General features: G+C 41.7%; 1 protein-coding gene across 3 annotated transcripts in view; it reads left to right on the forward strand.

The window, feature by feature from the left end:
* chdh (choline dehydrogenase) overlaps positions 1 to 23,892 on the forward strand; it is a 48,985-nt gene that overhangs the window by 18,257 nt on the left and 6,836 nt on the right. For all 3 annotated transcript variants that reach the window (XM_013136570.4, XM_013136572.4, XM_013136571.4), the window contains exons 2-6: positions 8,803 to 9,598; positions 15,539 to 15,690; positions 15,792 to 15,921; positions 19,460 to 19,594; positions 19,851 to 19,993. In XM_013136570.4, coding sequence (XP_012992024.1) covers positions 8,866 to 9,598; positions 15,539 to 15,690; positions 15,792 to 15,921; positions 19,460 to 19,594; positions 19,851 to 19,993 — 1,293 coding nt within the window. In that variant the 5' untranslated portion in view covers positions 8,803 to 8,865. The remainder of the gene's footprint in view (positions 1 to 8,802; positions 9,599 to 15,538; positions 15,691 to 15,791; positions 15,922 to 19,459; positions 19,595 to 19,850; positions 19,994 to 23,892) is intronic.

Genomic DNA, 23,892 nt, shown 5'->3' on the forward strand with positions numbered 1-23,892 from the left:
GCCCAGCCACCCTGCGGAGAAAGCTCATTTCGGCCGCCTGTATCCGGGATCTTGTCCTTTCGGTCATGACCCAAAGCTCATGACCATAGGTGAGAGTAGGAACGTAGATTGACCGGAAAAACGAGAGCTTCGCCTTGCGGCTCAGCTCTTTCTTCACCACGACAGACCGATACTGTCAATCTCCCGATCCATCCTTCCCTCACTCGTGAACAGGACCCCTAGATACTTAAACTCCTCCACTTGAGGCAAGAACTCTCCACCAACCTGAAGTGGGCAAGCCACCTTTTTCCGACTGAGGACCGAGGCCTCGGATTTGGAGGTACTGATTTTCATCCCAACCGCTTCACACTCGGCTGCAAACCGTCCCAGTGCATGCTGAAGGTCCTGGCTTGAAGGGGCCAACACAACAACATAATCTGCAAAGAGCAGAGACGAAATCTTGTGGTCCCCAACAAAGTCTACTTACCAAGATTTGAAGGCCCAAAAATGTGTTTACCAAACGCGGCTGGTGTTTCATTCCGCTCAACCTAAACCAGAGATTTTAACAAGCAATATGAAAGACAGCTTTGCATGGATTGTGTAATCGTAAAATGTATTTACACATTCTTAAAATGTTCAAATGTCTCGTTTGTTAGCGTTTGTAATTGCAACACAATTCACGCACACAACAGCAACAACAATGATCCACAATGTGGGGAGCAGAGGGGAAACATTTAAACACATACTAATGAGCAAACAGGGACCTGGTGTGAACGATTATTAAAGACATGTGACACAAAACAAGTCCGGGATGCGTTCGTGTGATGATTGGAACTGAAGGTGCACGGAACGGTGGCGTTGCTGCTCACCTTACTGTGACATTCGCGTTAGATTAAAATTGTGTTAGAACTATACAGGCTGCAATGATTACAATTCTGTATAAAACGTAACTATTTATTTCTGATGATTGTTGACGTTTGACAACCAAATATATTGATACTTCCTGTCTGGTAGAAACGCCTTTCTCGTTAATTATCGCGGCTCAGTCGTGACGTCACGTCATATAATTTTATATATTAATGATAAACTCATCTGCTTACATAGAAACGCTGGCTATTGTCACCATATCGCCATAAATCTGTTCAAATTGTAACAAACACAAGACCATAATAGAGCAAACAAAAATCTGATTTCATGAGTTGTCATTATGAGAATGCAGCACATCTTACCCGGAAGTGACATCATACGCCCATAGTAACACAAACCGGTAATCGCAAATAATAATTTATTTTTTTAACCAACGTTGCCTATTATTAAACATTTCTACCAATGTGTGGACAACAATCTCGCGTTGATCCCCATTGTACAATTTCAAAAGACGCCTTTACGAATGTTTTAATTACCTGAAATAACATATCCTGACCTGTCAACGATTCGCCGTTGTTCATGCAAATTTATACGCTACCTGGTGGGTAACTTTGTAACGTTTTGCCATATAATGCAACTTAAAAGTTAATGCTGACTTAAAACAACCATTTTTATTACAAAACTCACAATTGCTCATACATACACATACCAAAATCCTTGTTTTTATTTATAACAATATTTTAAAACCCAAAACGTGACACAATCCACCTATGCGTAATGTGTGGTTGGCCCAGGCCATGACTGTTCCTTCAAAATAAAATACTACAGTTTGTAGTAGTAGTATACAGTTTGTGGTTATTAAGGAACCATTACTACAGGGCAGATCTGATCTTAAGGCCCATCTCATGTTAAAATGAAAAATGGGCTGAAACTCTCCAAAGCGTAAGTTCCTAACCCCTTCTTTATATCTTACACAAAAAGCATTTCTCCCACGTGTAACTCTGTGCTTGTGGAAAAACACCATGTTACACGCACATTGTAAAACATGGAAGTTTACATCTGTTGTACATGGCTGTGGAACCCTGGCACCCTTTTGTTGAACACCAAACATCTTACTGCTGACACAACACTTATTTATTGCCTGGGAATTTAACATTCCGGAACCCTAAGGTCCATTTGTTAATCATCAAACATAACCCACTGGTTATAACACTAGTCTGGTTTGCTCATCACGCGTTGTAAAACATCAAACACAGACACATCAATGTAATCATAAATTACAAAGTAACCGGCCATGCATACGTCACTCCAGAAGTCCCCTCTCGAACACACGTCATACAGGAATCCCGCCCACCTGTCACATCAATATGGATGTCCCGCCCTCAGGGCCATAAATCACAATTCTGACACATTATACCCTACATTTATTACTTCCCCAGTCAGAGCTGGCAAATGTGGCTCGGTCGACACATTTTCTTCGGTCGACAAGAAGTGTGCGTGGTTTCAGTCAGAGGGCTCGCTTAGTTGGACTTATGGAATATCCGGACTGAAGCTTGGTAGATTGGAGTCTATAGGTAGCTTTTGGTATGCACCAAATTGGTGCATAGAAATTCACCAGAATGCAGGGAATGAAGCATCTGACACTCTCATTGGGGAGGACCCCCAGACCCCACTTCAATTGTGTCGCTGGGTTTGGGGCTGCTGGCAAGTTGTCCCTTATTTTTCCACATTGAAGGTGGCAACCCTAATCTAAACCCACAGCGTGATATGTTGTAGACTTGCACAGATGCATTTGGTTCATTCAGTACGAGTGTTGCACACCTAGCTAGTATTAGTGTTTATAAAATTGTGCTCATAAGTTTGCATATCCTGGCAGAAATTGTGCAATTTTGGCATTGATTTTGAAAATCCTTTTTAAATCATAATGATAACAGAAATCACCCAAATGGCCCTGATCAAAAGACATACCCTTGAATGTTTTGCCCTGTTACAGACACAAAACGCGACACACACAGTTTAAAATGTCAATTAAAGGGTAATTTCCCACACCTGTGGCTTTTTGAATTGCAATTAGTGTCGAAAAAAAGGTGAAGGTTCTGGAGTGGCCATCACAGTCTCCTGACCTTAATATCAACGAGCCACTCTGGGGAGATCTGAAACGTGCGGTTCATGCAAGACGACAAAAGACTTTACATGACCTGGAAGCATCTTACCTAGACGAATGCACAGCTATATCGCCTGCAATAATTTGGGGCCTCATAGACAACTATTACAAAAGACTACACACTATCATTGATGCTAAAGGAGGCAATACACAGTATGCAGACTTTTGAACCAGGATTTTTTCATTTTTGTGCCCCTCTGTTATAACCTACAGTTGAAATGTGTTTTGCCTGCTCACCCATGTTTTCTTAAAATGTTTTACATATATTACCAATTCTCCAAGGGTATGCAAACTTTTGAACTGTAATTGCTTATTGACAGTAGTGAATGGAGGATGACATCAGGCATTCTCAAAGCAAAGTTTATATTTTTGAATACTAGGATTCTCCAGTATATAATTACTAATTTGAATTCATGGGGATTTAATAAATACAGAGTATTTTGTACAATCATACTGACAACGTGATGTTAAACAAAGACATGGTTAATAACAAAAAAATATAATTATAATAATAAAAGCAATATTAATAACTATACAATATATTGTATGTTATGGTCTACTATATGAGAAATAATCCTTAGTTCCTGATAACTTGGAGACAGATTATTTTAGGCGTTCAATGACGGCAATAATTTGCTAGTGGTGGCAAAGAGGATGGTCGTTATAACACGTTGATGGAAAAAGAAGGACAGAGAAGCAGGGTAATGTCACATGATTGATGGATCTTTTTTGTAAAATTAAGTAACAGTATCAAATCAATCATAAGAACACTGAGATTTGGGTAGAGTAGACGTCAGAAAAGATCACTACAGTGTAGTTCATGCTTTTAGTAAATTTAACACATTGAATATTAGGGAATGTCATTCTAAAAATACTGCAAAGGAACTGAAGAATGTTCACCTATTTCCTTGAGTTTTAGTGTGAGGGACATTGAAGGACATTGTGAGGGGACATTGACACAAGCTACAGTAGGAGGGAAACAAAGAGAAATACAAACACATTATATTAACGGTTACTCCTGATAAAAAGATCCAATATTCCAGTTAAATCATCTTGGGAACCCTTCTCAAATAACCTGGGAAAGCCAGAAGAATGTTGTGGAGTAAATATAATTCTATGTCTGATTGGATGTGTGATGAAAGGTTGTGGCGACAAGTGGCGACCAATACTTGTCAAATAGACAAGATGTATGTGAACCATGATGTTGGTGTACTATCACTCTGTACTTACATTCTGAGGACTAACACATGCATACAGTTTTCCTTTTATAACAACTAAAGTTAGCACGATGTGCAAGACTCATACTAAATGAAAAGAATGCACCTGTGCAAGTCACCAACATACCGTTATCTAGTCAGTCGCGCGGTGGGGTTAGATACTTCAGTTAAGCAACAGTAGCCTACTAGCTGGCTAGCTAGCCAACCAGATGTAGGCTGACATAACTAACTGTGCTTAAGTTAGTTGCCTGAACACACTCTGCGTTGTATTACCCATTAATGATGCAGTAATTTGCTGAAAATATTGTTATACAAATAAACTTTATACTCACATTTTCAGGAAAAACGTGTACTAGCTACCTATAGACTTCAATCTACCAGGATCCAGTCCGTATTTTCCATCAGTTCCACCAAGCGAGCCCTCTGAAACCACACACACGAGAACTTGTCGACCGAAAGAAAATGTGCCTAAAAAATTTGTAAATATACAATTCTGATCCGTAAATAAAATTAAGATTTGTAAATGTAAGTCAACAGTTGTAAATATTTTACAGATTTGTATTTTATTAGTGAAATATCTTTTTACATTTTCACAAATTTTATTTACAGAATATTTTTATTTTACAAAATATTTTTTCACATTTACAAATCGAAATGTTATTTGTGAGTTGTGATGAATATACGCACAGATTTTCTATATATATTTACGAATATTGAGACACCTCTAACTCCATACACTCGGCCCTCCGTGGAACCGGTTTGACACCTCTGATCTAGACCATCAGCAATTGTGGGTTCAATTGCAGGCTCAAAATGGCCAGAAACAAATAACTTTTTTCTGAAACTCATCAGTCAATTCTTGTTCTGAGAAATGAAATCTATTCCATGTGAGAAATTGACAAGAAAGTGAAGATCTCGTGCAAAACGGTGTACTACTATTACATTAGAGTGTCTAGTTTGAGGAATAAATGCCTCACAGGTCCTCAACTGGCAGATTCACTCGCTCGCTCGCTCAGCTCTCTCAGAGACATTCGCTCTTCTTGGCTGGGTCAGTTTACACAATCCTGCAAAAATAAATATCATAATCTACACTTGCATGCAAGGTACTGCTCGTTAACAAAACAGAAAATCCTGTGGCTGCCACTCAATATATAAAGAATGCAGACAGTCATGAAGTTTCCTTGTTGTTTGGCTAAATACTAGAATAGGAAAGAGAGGTGATCTGAGCAACATTGACTGTGGTACCGCAACCTGACATGGTGGTTCCCCAGCATCTCAGAAAGAGGAGAATGGCCAGAGTTGTTCAAACTGGCAAAGGCCAGAATTACTAAAATAACCACTCTTAACAACAGTGGTTTACCAAAGGGCATCTCTGAATGCACAACATGTCAAACTTTGAATTAGATGGGCTACAGCAGCAGAAGACTGTCAGGTTGTACTCCTATCAGCTAAAAACAGGAAGATGAGGCTACATTGATAGATGATAACCAAAGTTGAAGATTGGAAAACCGTCACCTGGGCTGACATTTTTCAGATTTCTGCTGCGACATTCATATGGCGGGGTCAGAATTCGGTGCGGACAACATGAATCCATGGATCCATCCTGCATTGACAGGACAGTGTGCCATGTTACAAAGCACACGCCATCTCAAACTGGCTCCACTATCATGACAATGATTTTCAGTTACTCCAATGGCCTGCATTGTCACCAAATCTCATTCGCATGTGAGCGGTTTTATTGTCATGGGGAACATATATGCATATACGTGACATACTGTGCCCTCCACTAATATTGGCACCCTTGGTTATTTTTTACTTTCAATTGTTTTATTTTAATAAAAGGTTTGATTTTTGTGAACGTTTTGAATGAAAGACCAAGAGGATTAACACGAAAGACATTTTTTTCACAGACCATTTTGTTCATATTTTGTAATGTCGCCAATATTAGTGGAGGGTACTCTAGTACACAATGTTCAGAGGACCTATTTTGTCTCAACAGTACCACTTTTACAAGTAGTGGCCCAAAATCCTGGAATGCATCTTTTAGATTTGATATTAATAAACACTTTAAAACAATAACTTACCATATGGTACATGACATTAAGTACACTCTAAAGGGGCCATATGTAAGATTTATGCTTTACTACTAACATAAATACAAGCTTAAATGACCAGAATAAACCTGCAGTTAATGTTTCAAATATATGTTTTCTACAAAATTGTTCAGCATCAGAAGTATTCCCTATTTAAACTTTCTTGCTGGTCCTTCTATCAGTTGGCATTGACGTGTAGTCTTGTCATACACGCTTTAGACGCTCACAGTACTATACCCCCGACCCTAAACCACCCTGGGCAAGTTAATACTATTACTGTGTTGTTCGGTAAGTGAACAAGAGCAGGAGGCAAGTTGGGTTATTGTTTAAATTCACTCTTGTAAATGTTAGAGGCAGGATTCTACAACTGTTAGAGGCAGGATATTCCCCAAATGAGGGTGTTGGGACATTGTAAGGGTTGATGATCATCATGGGACCTGGATCAACAGGTGCAAGGTGATTGAACCACATCTATAAAATATATACATTTAATGAGCTTTGTCCATGTGGAACATTTCCAAAACCCTGTAGAATTCATTCACTGAAGAATTTTGGCTATTCTGAGGCAAGAGGTCTGTGTGAGGTCCTGGCTGGGGGCCACAGTCAGGGCCTGACCACAGAGGTACCTCTACAGTAGGCATCTCTGCACTGCTGTTTTGACTGTCCCCAATTAGAGGTTGTCTATAATTGGGGACCCTATTTAAGTTGCCCTATTTAAGTCTGTTACTTTGTGGTTTATTATTTGCTTTTGTTGACGCAACAGTTCACGGCTGTGACTCTCCTTGGTTTATTTTCTGTTTTGTTCATAGTATAAGAAGGAATTAAAGGAAGTTCTTTGACTCTCATGCTGCTTCACGTGTCCTGCCTACTTCTAGCCATGACAGTATGACTTATACTACATGTGGGTGCATATAAAATGGCCAATGAGCAAACATTAGGTTAAAAATATGGTACTGTGTCCAATAAGTTGAACATAAAATTACTGCATACTGACTGATCTACAGATCACCTTGCATCATAAATACTGAATACTGAATATTATATGTAGATCAGTCATTTTGTAGTTTGTTTGAATGTACCCATACATTGCTGATTTGATCCTCTTTAACCCAGTTTGAATCCAGCCCACCGCTCTATCCACAATATACAAAAAAAACCTGTCAAAAAAAGTACACAATTCCATAACAAATATCTATCTTGTTTCACAGGCATTATATTAAAGGAGTTGTGCTATTTGCAATATTTCATTCAACACTGTTTTTCAAACATTTACATAAGATCCTTGGACTTGAGTGTTGACAAGAATGTTTACCTTTTTGCCGGACCACTTAAGCGGAGCCAGCTTAGAAGAGCGAATGCAACCGATTGACTGACCTAGTTAAATAGCGAAGTGGCTAGAGAAGCGGACGTGCGAACTATAGGTCCCAAGATCGTATCTCCTCGCAGGCATATAGATTGAAACTTTGTTGGCTAAAACCTCCAGTGACTACATTATAGTAAGCCTGAAATAAGACAGTTTACGGTTATTTTGCGACCTGTTTCTGGTGGATTTTTGAAGTATGCATCCGTGCATGCATTTTGGGTCAGGATAGACAAACACATTTGCTGGCTAGAACATACAGTAGTTACGTTATAGTGAGCCTGAAACTGTATACAGTTATATTGACTGTTTCTGGCATGGAAACGTTCATCTTCAGTCTCGCTAGCAATTGCTAAATTTTTATGAATATTCCTAAATTAGTAGATACTAGTAAGCCTATTACTGGCTAATAAGCTGTTCAAACAATCAATGGCAAAAGCTAACAGCTCATAGACGCTATTTGTGGTGGAGGGAAACTTGATAAGAAACGTTAGTCAGTTTAACACAATGCTCAGTAGTGTTTAGTGACTAGTGAAATGTGCAAGTGTTGTGGTTAAAGAAAGTGCCTCTCAAGTGGAAGACTCAAGTTCTAATCTATTGTGAACAATGCAATTTATTAATTTTATTTCCATGATTCTCCCATCGTTTCACTTGACGAAAAAGTTAGTTATTGTCACCTTTATTGATAGTTATTGTATCAATGTCATTCACAAATTAAAGAAAAAAGTATGTTCTTATGCCATGAAATGCAATAGCTTTGGCAAACTCGCTAGCAATTGCCCAATTCCTATGACTAGTCCAGGAAGGTAGTAGATACTGGTAAAGCTTGTTACTGGCTAATACACTGTTCAAACAGCCAGTGGCAAAAGCTAACAGTTCATAGATGCTATTTGTGGTGGTGGTAAACTTAGTAAGAAATGTTAGTCAATTTAACTGTATCAATATGATTCACGAATGGCCAATTAGATGTTAAAACGCCCAGTGGCTAAAGAGGATTTGTTCAGGATAGACACAAGAGGCTATACTGACACCTGTTGACTATAGAGCTCTGTGGTGTAGTGATTAGGGACTCAGCCTTTTTCTACACCTAAACACTTCTTTGACAATTCTTTCATTTTACAGGTGTGAACTGACATTTGGGGGTGACTAACAGTGATTGAGGAGAGGACTACCACAGCCATCAGGATGCTCTCTACCGCAGTGTCCGGCAGAGTTGGGCTAAGTCTGGGGATCGGCGTCTCGGCCTGGTTAAGAGGTTCCGCTATGGCCCTAACTAAAATCAGGGACCCGTCTCTCAGGTACAGCACCACAGCAGTCAAAGGAAGCACCAAGTCTTTTAGCTACGTGATTGTGGGTGCAGGCTCGGCGGGCTGCGTCCTGGCCAACCGTCTCACGGAGGACCCCCAGGAGTCAGTGCTCCTTCTTGAGGCCGGCCCCAAAGACCTGACCCTTGGCAGCACCCTCCTCTCCTGGAAGATCCACATGCCGGCCGCCCTCACCTACAACCTGTGTGACGACAAGGTCAACTGGTTCTACCACACTCTAACCCAGAAGCACATGGACGGCCGTGTGATGTACTGGCCCCGCGGTAGAGTGTGGGGTGGCTCCTCCTCTCTCAACGCCATGGTGTACATCCGGGGTCACGCCGAAGACTACAACCGCTGGCAGAGGGAGGGAGCGGAGGGCTGGGACTACGACCACTGTCTCCCCTACTTCCGCAAGGCTCAGTGCCATGAGTTGGGGGGCAACCGGTACCGGGGGGACAGCGGGCCCCTGCATGTGTCCAGGGGGAAAACGGACCACCCTCTGCACCGGGCCTTCATAGAAGCTGGCAAGCAGGCTGGGTACCCCTTTACTGATGACATGAACGGTTTTCAGCAGGAGGGCCTGGGCTGGATGGACATGACCGTATATAAAGGTAGGAGAGAAAGGCTAGTATAAATATGGACCGGGAAGAACTGAAACATGCACACTGACACTTATAGGATGGTATGTGTCATATGCACGTGTGTATTTGTGCTGACAAAGTAAGTAGGGCAATTTAATGGAAAAAATTTAAACATAATTTAAACCAAAAACATTAATCACACAGTTGGCTTCTATCTACTTACACAGAGTCAGATGATTCATAACAATGTTTACTTCTCTGGATTCATTAGGAAGAAATATTGAGACGATTGTAATGCTAGCAGATACCATACACTTCTAAAAATGGAATCAACAAGATTCCAATGGAGAATTTTTTTTTATGGCTTTACCTGGTATGACTGATCCCTTTAACATCATAACAAATTGTTTAATGCTTAAAAAATGTATTGATAATGTACATGACTACATAATTGCTGTTTATTTCAGATAAAAATAATTATGTGAAAATTAGCAATAAAAGTACTGAGTGGGCATCAGAGTCAACATACCGCTAATCTGGATACCATAGAAGTGTCTTATCATCCATAATCCATGATCTGTCAAAGCCACAACCATTGTCTGTTTTTTAAAATGAAAAAGAGGCAGAATTCGTTTTCATGCCGCAAGTCGCTCCCCGTAGTCATTGCCCTTTTCCCCTTAATTTGCTATTCACACTAAGCTAATCTTGGTTAACCCAGAACGGTTCTCAAATTGGTGTTTGATTAACCTCTAGATAAGAACTTCTTGTAATCTCTTGTAAATATACCACCAAGTCTATTGGCCAAATCTCTACCTTTCCTTACAAAATGCAGGCGATGCTAAAACCTGTAAATGTAGGATTTGGAAGTAATGCAAAAAGTAGGCTGTTGACAGATCTACGGTACCATTTATATTTGCCTAATCTGTCATTGATAGATTAGTACTAAGCTAAATTGGAATTTTTATAAAATGGAAATACATCCATTTATTTAATTCCTTATTACTTCTAGGAATGAATGTAGGTGTCTCTCAAAAAATACAGAAATTGGCCTTACAACAAATTGTAAAACAAGGTACAAAACCTTGCCGGTGTCATAGCAAAACCACAAACATCCTGTGTTTCTGGGTTTCACAGTAAAACAACAAACATCCTGGAGACTACTGGGTAAAAACAGTTGATTTATGTCTTTAGTTTCTAGCTTGTGGCAGAAGTGAAAGTTGCGTCCAGAAACCACAAAGACTCACATTTTCCTTTCAGGTAATTACTCGTTTGTTGCTCAAATGATTGGGGAAATACAGATGTTTTTATCTGTCTTTTCATCAACACGTTATTGTGATAGAACAATACAAACAGCATATTCTGAGGAATGTTATATATGACAGCTTTATAGGCAGATTCAAAAGGACAAAAAAAGGAATAAATGAAGCTATTGATAACAGAACATGATGACTTGAATGCAAGAGTTTTAAACAAATCTTTCATGTAATTGTGTTTTGTAAACATTTCTGTGGGCATTGCATCATTTGTTTAACTTTGCGATTCCCTTATTTACAGTTGTCACCATTCTATGTTTAACTCGAATAATAAAAAATAAAAAAAATCATTGGTTATCATTTCTATTAATCATGGTAGTGAAGCCAGAGAATGTTGATGATGGTCTTGGTGGTCCTGGAAATGAATTGCAAGAAAAAGTTTACAAGCTAAAAGCATAAACTTGGTTTTCTGCACACCACTACAAAAACTGATTGCATTTTACAGCTGCACGTCATCGATACTGAAACTTTTCATTAAAAAACATTATTTCACAGAGGTATCAGACACATAAAAGATGAGAATCTTTTAAAACCACGTGGTTCTACTGACCTGAAAAGGTTACTCTGTGACATACTCATTATCTATAAATGCCCACATTCCAGCAATGAGAGTCCTATTTTCACCTAAGAAGCAATATTCTTAGCAAAATATGAGGTCAATTCAGAGTTAATGAAGCAAATTAACTGAAATGTGTTATAATGCACAAGAAGCTTTTTTATTTAGAAAATCAATATCCTTACAGAATGGCAACTGATTCCAGCCAAATGTAATGTTAGCTGAATGTTTATTGATGTAATCAATCAGTTCTTAACTACATAGCAAATATTATAGCAAAGTTAGATCGTGGTCAACTTTTTCAGTGTTTCATGTTTTTAACACGATCTTCCCTGACCTGTGCTCAATTTAAACTGTGGAGGGTAAGAGGTTTCAAAAATATTTAAATGTTTTGTTACGGAGCATGTGTCAGCAGTTTTATATATAACCTAGAGTATACAGTTGTGATCAAAAGTTTGCATACCCTTGGAGAATTGGTAATACTGTAAGGGAAAAAATTATGATTTTGTACGTTTGCCCACTGACAAAGAAATATCTATAATAAGTCTATAATTTTAATGGTAGGTTTATTTGAACAGTGAGCGACAGAATAACAACAAAAAAATCCTGAAAAACACATGTCACTCATTGAAATGTATTTGCATTTCAATGAGTGAAATAAGTATTTGATTCCCTCTCAATCAGAAAGACTTCTGGCTCCCAGGTGTCTTTTATACAGGTAATGAGCCGAGATTACGAGCACACTCTTAAAGGGAGTGCTCCTAATCTCAGCTTGTTACCTGTATAAAAGACACCTGTCCACAGAAGCAATCAGTCAATCAGATTCCAAACTCTCCACCTTTGGCCAAGACCAAAGAGCTGTCCAAGGATGTCAGGGACAAGATTGTAGACCTACACAAAGCTGAAATGGGCTACAAGACCATTGCCAAGCAAATGGAAGAAACACAAAAGAACTGTCAATCTCCCATGGTCTGGGGCTCCATGCAAGATCTCACTTTGTGGAGTTGCAATGATCATGAGAATGTTGAGGAATCAGCCCAGAACTACACGGGAGGATCTTGTCAATGATCTCAAGGCAGATAGGACCATAGTCACCAAGAAAATAATTGGTAACACACTACGCCGTGAAGGACTGAAATCCTGCAGCGCCTGCAAGGTCCCCCTGCTCAAGAAAGCACATTTACAGGCCCGTCTGAAGTTTGCCAGTGCACATCTGAATGATTCAGAGGATAACTGGATGAAAGTGCTGTGGTCAGATGAGACCAAAATCGAGCTCTTTGGCATCAACACAACACACAGTGTTTGGAGGAGGAGGAATGCTGCCTAGGACCCCAAGAACACCATCCCCACCATCAAACATGGAGGTGGAAACATTATGCTTTGGGGGTGTTTTTCTGCTCAGGGGACAGGACAGCTTCACTCCATCAAAGGGATGATGGACGGGGCCATGTATCGTCAATTCTTGGGTGAGAACCTACTTCCCTCAGCCAGGGCATTGAAAATGTGTTGTGGATGGGTGTTCCAGCATGACATTGAGCCGAAACACATGGCCAAGGCAACAAAGGAGTGGCTCAAGAAGAAGCACATTAAGGTCCTGGAGTGGCCTAGCCAGTCTCCAGACCTTAATCCCATAGAAAATCTGTAGTGGGAGCTGAAGGTTCGAGTTGCCAAACATCAACCTCGAAACCTTAATGACTTGGAGAAGATCTGCAAAGAGGAGTGGGACAGAATCCATCTTGAGATGTGTGCAAACCTGGTGGCCAACTACAAAACATTTCTGACCTCTGTGATTGCCAACAAGGGTTTTGCCACCAAGTACTAAATCATGTTTTACAGAGGGGTCAAATACTTACAGTGGGGAGAAGTATTTGATACACTGCCGATTCTGCAGGTTTTCCTACTTATAAAGCATGTAGAGGTCTGTCATTTTTATCATAGGTACATTTCAACTGTGAGAGATGGAATCTAAAACAAAAATCCAGAAAATTACATTGTATTTACATTGTATTGTATGTTAAATAATTAATTTGCATTTTATTGCATGACATAAGTATTTGATCACCTACCAACCAGTAAGAATTCCGGCTCTCACAGACCTGTTAGTTTTTCTTTAAGAAGCCCTCCTGTTCTCCACTCATTACCTGTATTAACTGCACCTGTCCACACACTCAATCAAACAAACAGACACCAACCTCTCCACAATGGCCAAGACCAGACAGCTGTGTATGGACATCAGGGATAAAATTGTAGACCTGCACAAGGTTAGGATGGGCTGCAGGACAATAGGCAAGCAGCTTGGTGAGAAGGCTACAACTGTTGGCGCAATTATTAGAAAATGGAAGAAGTTCAAGATAACGGTCAATCTCCCTCGGTCTGGGGCTCCATGCAAGATCTCACCTCGTGGGGCATCAATGATCATGAGGAAGGTGAGGGATCAGCCCAGAACTACACGGCAGGACCGGGTCAATGACCTGAAGAGAGCTGGGACCACAGTCTCAAAGAAAACCATTAGTAACACACTACGCCGTCATGGATTGAAATCCTGCAGCGCACGCAAAGTCCCCCTGCTCAAGCCAACGCATGTCCAGGCCCGTCTGAAGTGTGCCAATGACCATCTGGATGATCCAGAGGAGGAATGGGAGAAGGTCATGAGGTCTGATGAGACAAAAATAGAGCTTTTTGGTCTAAACTGCACTCGCTGTGTTTGAAGGAAGAAGAAGGATGAGTACAACCCCAAGAACACCATCTTGGCCAATAACCTCCTTCCCTCAGTAAGAGCATTGAAGATGGGTCGTGGCTGGGTCTTCCAGCATGACAACGACCCGAAACACACAGCCAGTGCAACTAAGGAGTGGCTCCGTAAGAAGCATCTCAAGGTCCTGGAGTGGCCTAGCCAGTCTCCAGACCTGAACCCAATAGAAAATCTTTGGAGGAAGCTGAAAATCTGTATTGCCCAGCGACAGCCCCAAAACCTGAAGAATCTGGAGAAGGTCTGTATGGAGGAGTGGGCCAAAATCCCTGCTGCAGTGTGTGCAAACCGAGTCAAGAACTACAGGAAACATATGATCTCTGTAATTGCAAACAAAGTTTTCTGTACCAAATATTAAGTTCTGCTTTTCTGATGTATCAAATACTTATGTCATGCAATAAAATGCTAATTAATTACTTAAAAATCATAAAATGTGATTTACTGGATTTTTGTTTTAGATTCTGTCACTTACAGTTGAAGAGTACAAGCGAGTACAAGCGGCTGAAATGGGTTTTCTCAGAAGGGTGGCTGGCTTCTCCCTTAGGGATAGGGTGAGAAGCTCAGCCATCGGTGAGGAACTCGGAGTGGAGCCGCTGCTCCTTTGCATAGAAAGGAGCCAGTTGAGGTGGTTCGGGCATCTGGTTTTTTTAAAAGCTGTGTTTTTGCTGTTTTTTTTAACTAAACTCTATTACAGTTTGTCTCAGTCGCTTTGGTACATTTCTTGAATCATCTATAACATTTGCAAACCAGTAAGTTCATTTCTCGAAACAATTCATACAAACAGCACCACAGAATGGATTACCTGCAAAAGCCTTGAACTTGCTCAAAATCCTTAGTTCATCACTCAAAAGTAAATATTTCTGTCAGTGAACATATCAGTGCCATCCGAATGATAAGTCCTTGTGGCTGTGTATAGAAAATATGTTTGCCAGAACTGGTTCAACCATTTTGCGTTTAATGACTTATGCAATGAACTAATGCCTAGATGTTTTGGGAGGGAAGACTATTCAACAGAGAACCAGTATAATATATTTTAATCAACATGACATAAGCAATTGATACTGTAGGAAAAAGCAGGCAGTTGTGCATAATCAATTGCATGAATGTACCAAAGTATTGGAGATTCTTTTCAAAAGAACGGGAAATTGATGATGTGCACGAGTGACTAAATGATGTGGAGGTTGAACAAGTAGTTTTGAGAAGTTCAGTTGTGATCTGAGAAATGTACCAAAGTGACTGAGGAAAAACTGTAATCATCAACATAATCAGTAGAATACTTGTTTACCAAGAAAGTCATTAGTGATCATTCTAGTCCTAATATCATACCCTTCCTCCTACTCCCTAACCCCTAGGAAAGAGGTGGAGTACTGCCAGCGCGTACCTGCGACCTGTCCTACACAGAGCCAACCTGAAGACGGAGGTGCGCTGTCTGACGACCAAAATTCTGTTTAATGGAAGTAGAGCAGTGGGTGTGGAGTACATTCAGAACGGGAAGAACAAGAAGGTAGGACCGCTATATTTACTGTTAAATTAGCGCTTTTGGGGAATTCCACAGCCTCATCAGAGGTTTTCGGCCTGTCCTAATCTCTTCACTTTGTCTCTCAGGTGTTTGCTGAAAAGGAGGTGATTCTTAGTGGTGGGGCCATCAACTCCCCACAGCTTCTTATGCTGTCTGGGGTGGGCAATGCTGATGACTTGAAACAGCTCGACATCCCTGTGGTCCAGCATCTACCAGGTGACCTAATGAGCTTCTGACCTTCATGTTTTTTGTTGAGGAAATGGGCATTGTTTGTTTTTTTGCTGGACCACGTAAGCGGAGCCGGCCAAGAAGAGCGAATACCTCTTACTGAGTGAGTGAGTGAGTGACTGACTGACTACCCCCTGGTAAATTGCGTAGTGGTTAGAGATGCGGACCTGCGAACAATAGGTCCCGCATTTGATAAGTTATGCATTAGGATTTGTTCTGGATAGACAAACACTTTGCTGGCTACAACCTTCAGTAGCTATGTTAGAGTAAGCCTAAAATAAAACTGTTTACGGTTATATTGTGACTATTTCTGGTGGATTTATAAGGGCGCATCTGTGCATGCTTTTTGGGGTAATATAGGCTTCAAAACCCATTTCAAAACCCATTGGGTAGTAAAAGAGTAGGGGTTTCCACGATTCTCTCGTCTTTTCACTTGACGAAAAAGTCAGTTATCGTCACCTACAGTGGGGAGAACATGAATTCTTACTGGTTGGTAGGTCATGGATTGAAACCCTGCAGCGCACGCAAGGTCCCCCTGCTCAAGCCAGCGCATGTCCAGGCCCATCTGAAATGAAAACATCAAAGCAAATGAATACATCATAATAATAAAAAAATACAATAAGATAACATATAAAGATTAAAAGTGGGAAGCTATAAGGCTAACGATTAAAAGTAGGAAGCTATAAGGCTTTTTTAATAGGGGCTTAATGGCAGCTGTTTTTAGAGACGTTGGGAAAATGCCTGATTGCAGAGAGCTATTAACTATTTGCTGTAATTCCATTGTTATAGAGTTAAAAATATATATATTAAAGTCTGATGGCAGTGTGTCGAGACAACAAGTAGAAGCTTTAAGATGTCGAACTGTTTCTTCTAGGGATTTTTGATCAATTGTATTAAAATGCGACATAATAACCAAGTTATGTCTTGGTGGTCGTGGTGACGGTACAGAGTCCTTGTTAGACTGTGTAGTTCTGATGTTCTGTCTAATACACATTTTTTCACTAAAGAGACACGCAAATTTCACAGTGGACATGAGTTCTGATGCTATCTGCTTTTTTGGGTTTGTAAGCTTGTCGACCATGACAAATAGAGTGCGGGTATTGTTGATATTTCTGTTGATCATTCCTGATAGATGTTGCTGTTTGGCCCTGTGTAACTCATTGTTGAAGATACCATGTCATAATGAATTTGAAGTTTAGTTTTCCTCCACTTATGTTCTGCTTTCCTACATTCTCTTTTCAGGGCTCTTACCATCATGATGGTTCTCCATGGTGTTTTCTGTTTTCTCATAGTTTTCTTTACCTTTACCGGTGCAACACTATCCATGACATTCCATATTTTGTCATTGAAATTATCCAGGAGTACATCAACTGACTCAGCACTTATTGTTGGAGAGATAGCTATGGCTTCAATAAACTGAGCATTGTTACTCTCATTAATGTACCTTTTCTTAACAGAAACAGAGTTTACTGGACCATTTGGGGTGTTAAGTGAATCAAAAAAGACACAGAAATGATCAGACAGGGCCAAGTCTTTAACCATGACAGAAGAAATATCGAGACCTTCAACTAGAATGTGGCCTTGAATGTGTGTACGCTCTTTCACATGTTGAGTGAGATCAAGTGTCAAGTAGTGCAAAAAGTTATTTGGCATTATTGTCCGTACTATTATCTATGTGGATGTTAAAATCCCCTGTAATAATAAACAAGTTATAATCAACTGATATAACAGAGAGTAGTTCAGCAAAATCATCAATAAATGTGCAGGAAATTAAGGACAAGGTTGTTGACGATGTGGCAGTTGTCTAAGCAATCGTTTTAGATGGGGGGGAGGAGTGGGACATAGGGAAAGACGGGCTCTGCTCTCTTTGGTTAGAACTAGCTGGTGGAGGGGGAGAGGGTGAGTGTGGTAGAGGGGGAGAGGGGGAGTGTGATTGAGATGGAGAGGGTGAGTGTGGTGAAGGGGGGGGGGTTGTTGTGCCCCCATTTGGGACAAGGATAACTTCTGGAAGCATTGGGTGATTTTAGTTAGAGGGTCAGGAGAGGGGGGATGAATACTCTACCTATGAGTACTGTCCTTCATGCTTATCTTGTTTGGGAATGGCATTCCAAGAGCGTGACGTAGGTTGGCAGTGGTCTCTTAATTTTTTCCGGAACTGTATAGTCATTGACAAGGTTAGAAATAATAATGTGTGTCCTTCAAACTTTGCTTTCATCAAAGAATCCTCCATTTGCAGCAATTACAGCCTTGCAAACCTTTGGAATTCTAGTAGTCAATTTGTTTTGATTTTTGATTTCAGCCAATGCTTCCTGATGCACCTCCCATAAGTTGGATTGGCTCTTAGATAACATACAGTCAAGCTGATCCCACAACAGCAAATCTCTTTTCATTTGTTTTTTGTCTCACAAATGTTCATTGTGATCTGAACACGTCAAACATGGATTGGTCTGTCCATAACACTTTTTTCCAATCTTCTGTCTTGAGTTTGTGTTCTTTTGCACATCTTAATCTTTCTATTTGCTATATGGCTTTTTCTTTGTTACTCTTCCTAGAAGGCCAGCATCCAATAGTCTCCTCTTCACTGTTGATGTTGAGAATGGGGTTTTGCAGGTACAATTTAATGAAGTTGCCAGTTGAGGACCAGTGAGGCGTTGGTTTCTCAAACTAGACACACTAATGTATTTGTCCTCTTGCTCAGTTGTGCACCTGGGCCTCCCACTGCACTTTCTATTCTGGTTAGAGACAGTTTGCGCTTTTCTGTAAAAGGAGTAACACAGTATTGAACGAGATCTTCAGTTTCTTGGCAATTACTCACATGGAATTTTCAGAACAAGAAATGACTGACAAGTTTCAGAAGAAAGTTCTTTGTTTCTGGCCAATGAGCTTGTGATCGAACCCACAATTGCTGATGCTCCAGCTACTCAACTAGTGTAAAGAAGGACAGTTGTATTGCTTCTTTAATCAGCACAACAGTTTTCAGCTTTGCTAACAATGATCAGTTAGCCTTTTAAAATAAACTTGGATTAAGATACACAACATGCCATTGGAACACAGGAGTGATCAAATCAAATCAAATGTATTTATAAATCCCTTTTTACATCAGCAGTTGTCACAAAGTGCTTTTACAAAACACCCAAGGAGCAAATAACAGTAGTGTTGAATTTCAGTGGCTAGGAAAAACTCCCTAAGAAGGATGAACATATTAAGATTACAAATTGTAATAATTAATAAATGCATGTGGGCTGAGCACAGAGTTTATTTAAATTTAGACCAGGTCAGAAGCATGACCAGATGGACAAGGAAAGGGACAACACTATCACTGCCAGGCCTGTAGACTCTGCAGCACGCTTCACTGTCTCCAGCACTCTCTGTGGGGTTTCAGCTTATCGTATTGCTAAGAACATACTGTAACATGTGTTCGAGCTGGGGAGAGGATAGTCCAATTCTGTGTCATTACACAATGTAGAATTGCTTACCACTTTTGTGTCTTTCTTCTGTCTGTCTCTGTTTGTCTGTGTTTCTATAGGAGTTGGTAGTAATCTTCAGGACCATCTGGAGCTGTATATACAGCAGCAGTGTACTCAGCCCATCACCTTGTACAAGGCCCAGAAGCCATTCCACATGGTCAAGATTGGCCTGGAGTGGTTTCTACAACAAACAGGTAAAACAGACACACTGGCAAACACAAGTGTGTTTCATAAGAACACAGGTTAAGCCTGTACATGCGTTTTCATAAGAACACAGGTTAAGCCTGTACATGCGTTTTCGTAAGAAAATAGGTTAAAGAAAATTAGCAAAGCTTGAAACACCTTTTTGATGGCTTTTTAAGTTTTAAGTTATTTTACTAGAATTGTGAAAGTATAGCATGCCAATTATTGTGATCGTCTAACCCAGTGACTGTTCAACCTGTCTCCCAGGATATGGGGCCACAGCCCACCTGGAGAGCGGGGGCTTCATTCGGAGTAGAAGCGGTGTGGCCCATCCTGACATCCAGTTCCACTTCCTGCCCTCGCAGGTCATCGACCATGGCCGCATTGCTTCCAAGGTTGAGGCCTATCAGGTAGTGTGCATGTGGATATTTGTGGGCATGTGTGTGTCCTTTTGTCCAATACCTCCCTCCACACAACACACCCACACGTGACCTTAATCAAAGCTGCTACACACCTGGAACATACATTCTCAGTGTACGTGGGCAGTTGGCGTGTGTTTTCTATATTTCGGCATACTGTATTTCTATAAACATGCAATAAGCTCTTCATTTCATAAGGATTCTTCCTTTGATCTGATATTAGGTTTTTGATCTACAACTCTGTTTTCAAAAAAGTTGGCATGCTGCGTAAAATGCAAATAAAAACAGAATGCAACAATGTGCTAATCATGTATACCTATATTTAAAGGGATAGTTCGTATAGAAATCATATTTATCAAAAATGTATTTACCAAAAGTTAGTCCAGATTGAACATTGACTAATTTTTTCCAACAATCCATTATTCAGCTCTGTCCTCGGCTGTAATTAGCATTCTTAGCTTCGTCCACATTCATGAATGGAAACTGTATGTCCCGCTACAGCAAAGCTGCATTGCAAGCGAAAAACGACTCCAAAACACTTCAAACTAAATTTAGTAAGCTATGCGAGTTGAACGTTTCTGTAACACTTTATTTCAAGGGGTGTGCATAAGAGTGACATGACACTGTCACGATACTGTCATAACCATGACATGACACATTAGGTGTCATTCGGTTGATTATGTAATTTTTTATGCAAGGTTGACATTGTTTGGGTTGTCTTTGTTATGACAACTTGGCATTAACTGAGACAACATAACCTGTCAGTAACCAAGACAACATAACCTGTCATAAACATGGGCCTAATTATCAAACTTGAAGAAACTATTTAGCCAATATTCTGTCAGCCATAAAAGGAACGTTGCTGATTCTGAGATTGGTGCAAGTACCAACCAAGACTTTTTTTTTTAGGAACTTTTGGTTAGTGAATCTTTGGATGAATATGATTTTTTGTCAAACTATCCCTTTAATTGAAAATAGAACAAAGACATACCAAATGTTTTAAGAAAAAAAAATATAAAACACTTTTAATTGCCTTGTGTATACAAACCCGATTCCAAAAAAGTTGGGACACTGTACAAATTGTGAGTAAAAAAGGAATGGAATAATTTACAAATCTCATAAACTTATCTTTAATTCACAATAGAATATAGATAACATATCGAATGTTGAAAGTGAGACATTTTGTAATGTCATGCCAAATATTGGCTCATTTTGGATTTCATGAGAGCTACACATTCCAAAAAAGTTGTGACAGGTAGCAATAAGAGGCCGGAAAAGTTCAATGTACAGATAAGGAACAGCTGGAGGACCAATTTGCAACTTATTATGTCAATTGGCAACATGATTGGGTATAAAAAGAGCCTCTCAGTGTGGCAGTGTCTCTCAGAAGTCAAGATGGGCAGAGGATCACCAATTCCCCCAATGCTGCGGCGAAAAATAGTGGAGCAATATCAGAAAGGAGTTTCTCAGAGAAAAAAAGAGTTTGAAGTTATCATCATCTACAGTGCATAATATCATCCAAAGATTCAGAGAATCTGGAACAATCTCTGTGCGTAAGGGTCAAGGCCAGAAAACCATACTGGATGCCCGTGATCTTCGGGCCCTCAGATGGCACTGCATCACATACAGGAATGATACTGTAATGGAAATCACAACATGGGCTCAGGAATACTTCCAGAAAACATTGTCGGTGAGCACAATCCACCGTGCCATTCGCCGTTGCCGGCTAAAACACTATAGGTAAAAAAATAAGCTGTATCTAAACAGGATCCAGAAGCGCAGACGTTTTCTCTGGGACAAGGATCATTTAAAATGGACTGGGGCAAAGTGGAAAAGTGTTCTGTGGTCAGACTAATCAAAATTTGAAGTTCATTTTGGAAAACTGGGACGCCATGTTGCATCGCATCGCATCATCTTCCGCTTATCCGGGGCCGGGTCGCGGGGGCAGCAGTCTAAGCAGGGATGCCCAGACTTCCCTCTCCCCAGACACTTCCTCCAGCTCTTCCGGGGGGACACCGAGGCGTTCCCAGGCCAGCCGGGAGACATAGTCCCTCCAGCGTGTCCTAGGTCTTCCCCGGGGTCTCTTCCCGGTGGGACGGGACCGGAACACCTTCCCAGGAAGGCGTTGCGGAGGCATCCGAAACAGATGCCCAAGCCACCTCAGCTGACCCCTCTCGATGTGGAGGAGCAGCGGCTCAACTCTGAGCTCCTCCCGGGTGACCGAGCTTCTCACCCTATCTCTAAGGGATCGCCCAGCCACCCTGCGGAGAAAGCTCATTTCGGCCGCCTGTATCCGGGATCTTGTCCTTTCGGTCATGACCCAAAGCTCATGACCATAGGTGAGAGTAGGAACGTAGATTGACCGGTAAATCGAGAGCTTCGCCTTGCGGCTCAGCTCTTTCTTCACCACGACAGACCGATACATCGACCGCATTACTGCAGAAGCTGCACCGATCCGTCTGTCAATCTCCCGTTCCATCCTTCCCTCACTCGTGAACAGGACCCCTAGATACTTAAACTCCTCCACTTGAGGCAGGCACTCTCCACCAACCTGAAGTGGGCAAGCCACCCTTTTCCGACTGAGGACCATGGCCTCGGATTTGGAGGTACTGATTTTCATCCCCACCGCTTCACACTCGGCTGCAAACCGTCCAAGTGCATGCTGAAGGTCCTGGCTTGAAGGGGCCAACACGACAACATCATCCGCAAAGAGCAGAGAAGAAATCGTGTGGTCCCCAAACCTGACACCCTCCGGCCCCTGGCTGCGCCTAGAAATTCTGTCCATAAAAATTACGAACAGAACCGGTGACAAAGGGCAGCCCTGCCGGAGTCCAACATGCACAGGGAACAAGTCTGACTTACTGCCGGCAATGCGGACCAAGCTCCTGGTCCGGTCGTACAGGGACCTGACAGCCCTTAGCAAAGGACCCAGGACCCCATATTCCCGAAGCACTCTCCACAGGATGCCGCGAGGGACACAGTCGAATGCCTTCTCCAAATCCACAAAACACATGTGGACTGGTTGGGCAAACTCCCATGAACCCTCCATCACCCCGTAGAGGGTATAGAGTTGGTCCAGTGTTCCACGGCCTGGACGAAAACCACACTGTTCCTCCTGAATCCGAGGTTCTACTATCGGCCGTATTCTCCTCTCCAGAACCCTGGCATAGACTTTCCCGGGGAGGCTGAGAAGTGTGATCCCCCTATAGTTGGAACACACCCTCCGGTCCCCCTTCTTATAAAGAGGGACCACCACCCCGGTCTGCCATCCCAGAGGCACTGTCCCCGACTGCCACGCGATGTTGCACAGGCGTGTCAACCAAGACAGCCCCACAACATCCAGAGACTTGAGGTACTCAGGGCGGATCTCATCCACCCCCGGTGCCTTGCCACCGAGGAGTTTCTTAACCACCTCGGTGACTTCAGCCCGGGTGATGGACGAGTCCACCTCTGAGCCCTCATCCTCTACTTCCTCAATGGAAGACGTGACGGCGGGATTGAGGAGATCCTCGAAGTACTCCTTCCACCGCCCGACGACATCCCCAGTTGAGGTCAACAGCTGCCCACCTCTACTGTAAACAGCGTTGGTAGGGCACTGTTTCCCTCTCCTGAGGTGCCGGATGGTTTGCCAGAATCTCTTCGAGGCCAGCCGATAGTCCTTCTCCATGGCCTCACCGAACTCCTCCCAGGCCCGAGTTTTTGCCTCCACAACCACCCGGGCTGCAGTCCGCTTGGCCTGTCGGTACCCGTCAGCTGCCTCTGGAGTCCCACAAGCCAACCAGGCCTGATAGGACTCCTTCTTCAGCTTGACAGCATCCCTTACTTCCGGTGTCCACCACCGGGTTCGGGGATTGCCGCCTCGACAGGCACCGGAGACCTTACGGCCACAG

This window comes from Esox lucius, chromosome 12 (assembly GCF_011004845.1).
Source record: "Esox lucius isolate fEsoLuc1 chromosome 12, fEsoLuc1.pri, whole genome shotgun sequence".
NCBI lineage: Eukaryota > Metazoa > Chordata > Actinopteri > Esociformes > Esocidae > Esox > Esox lucius.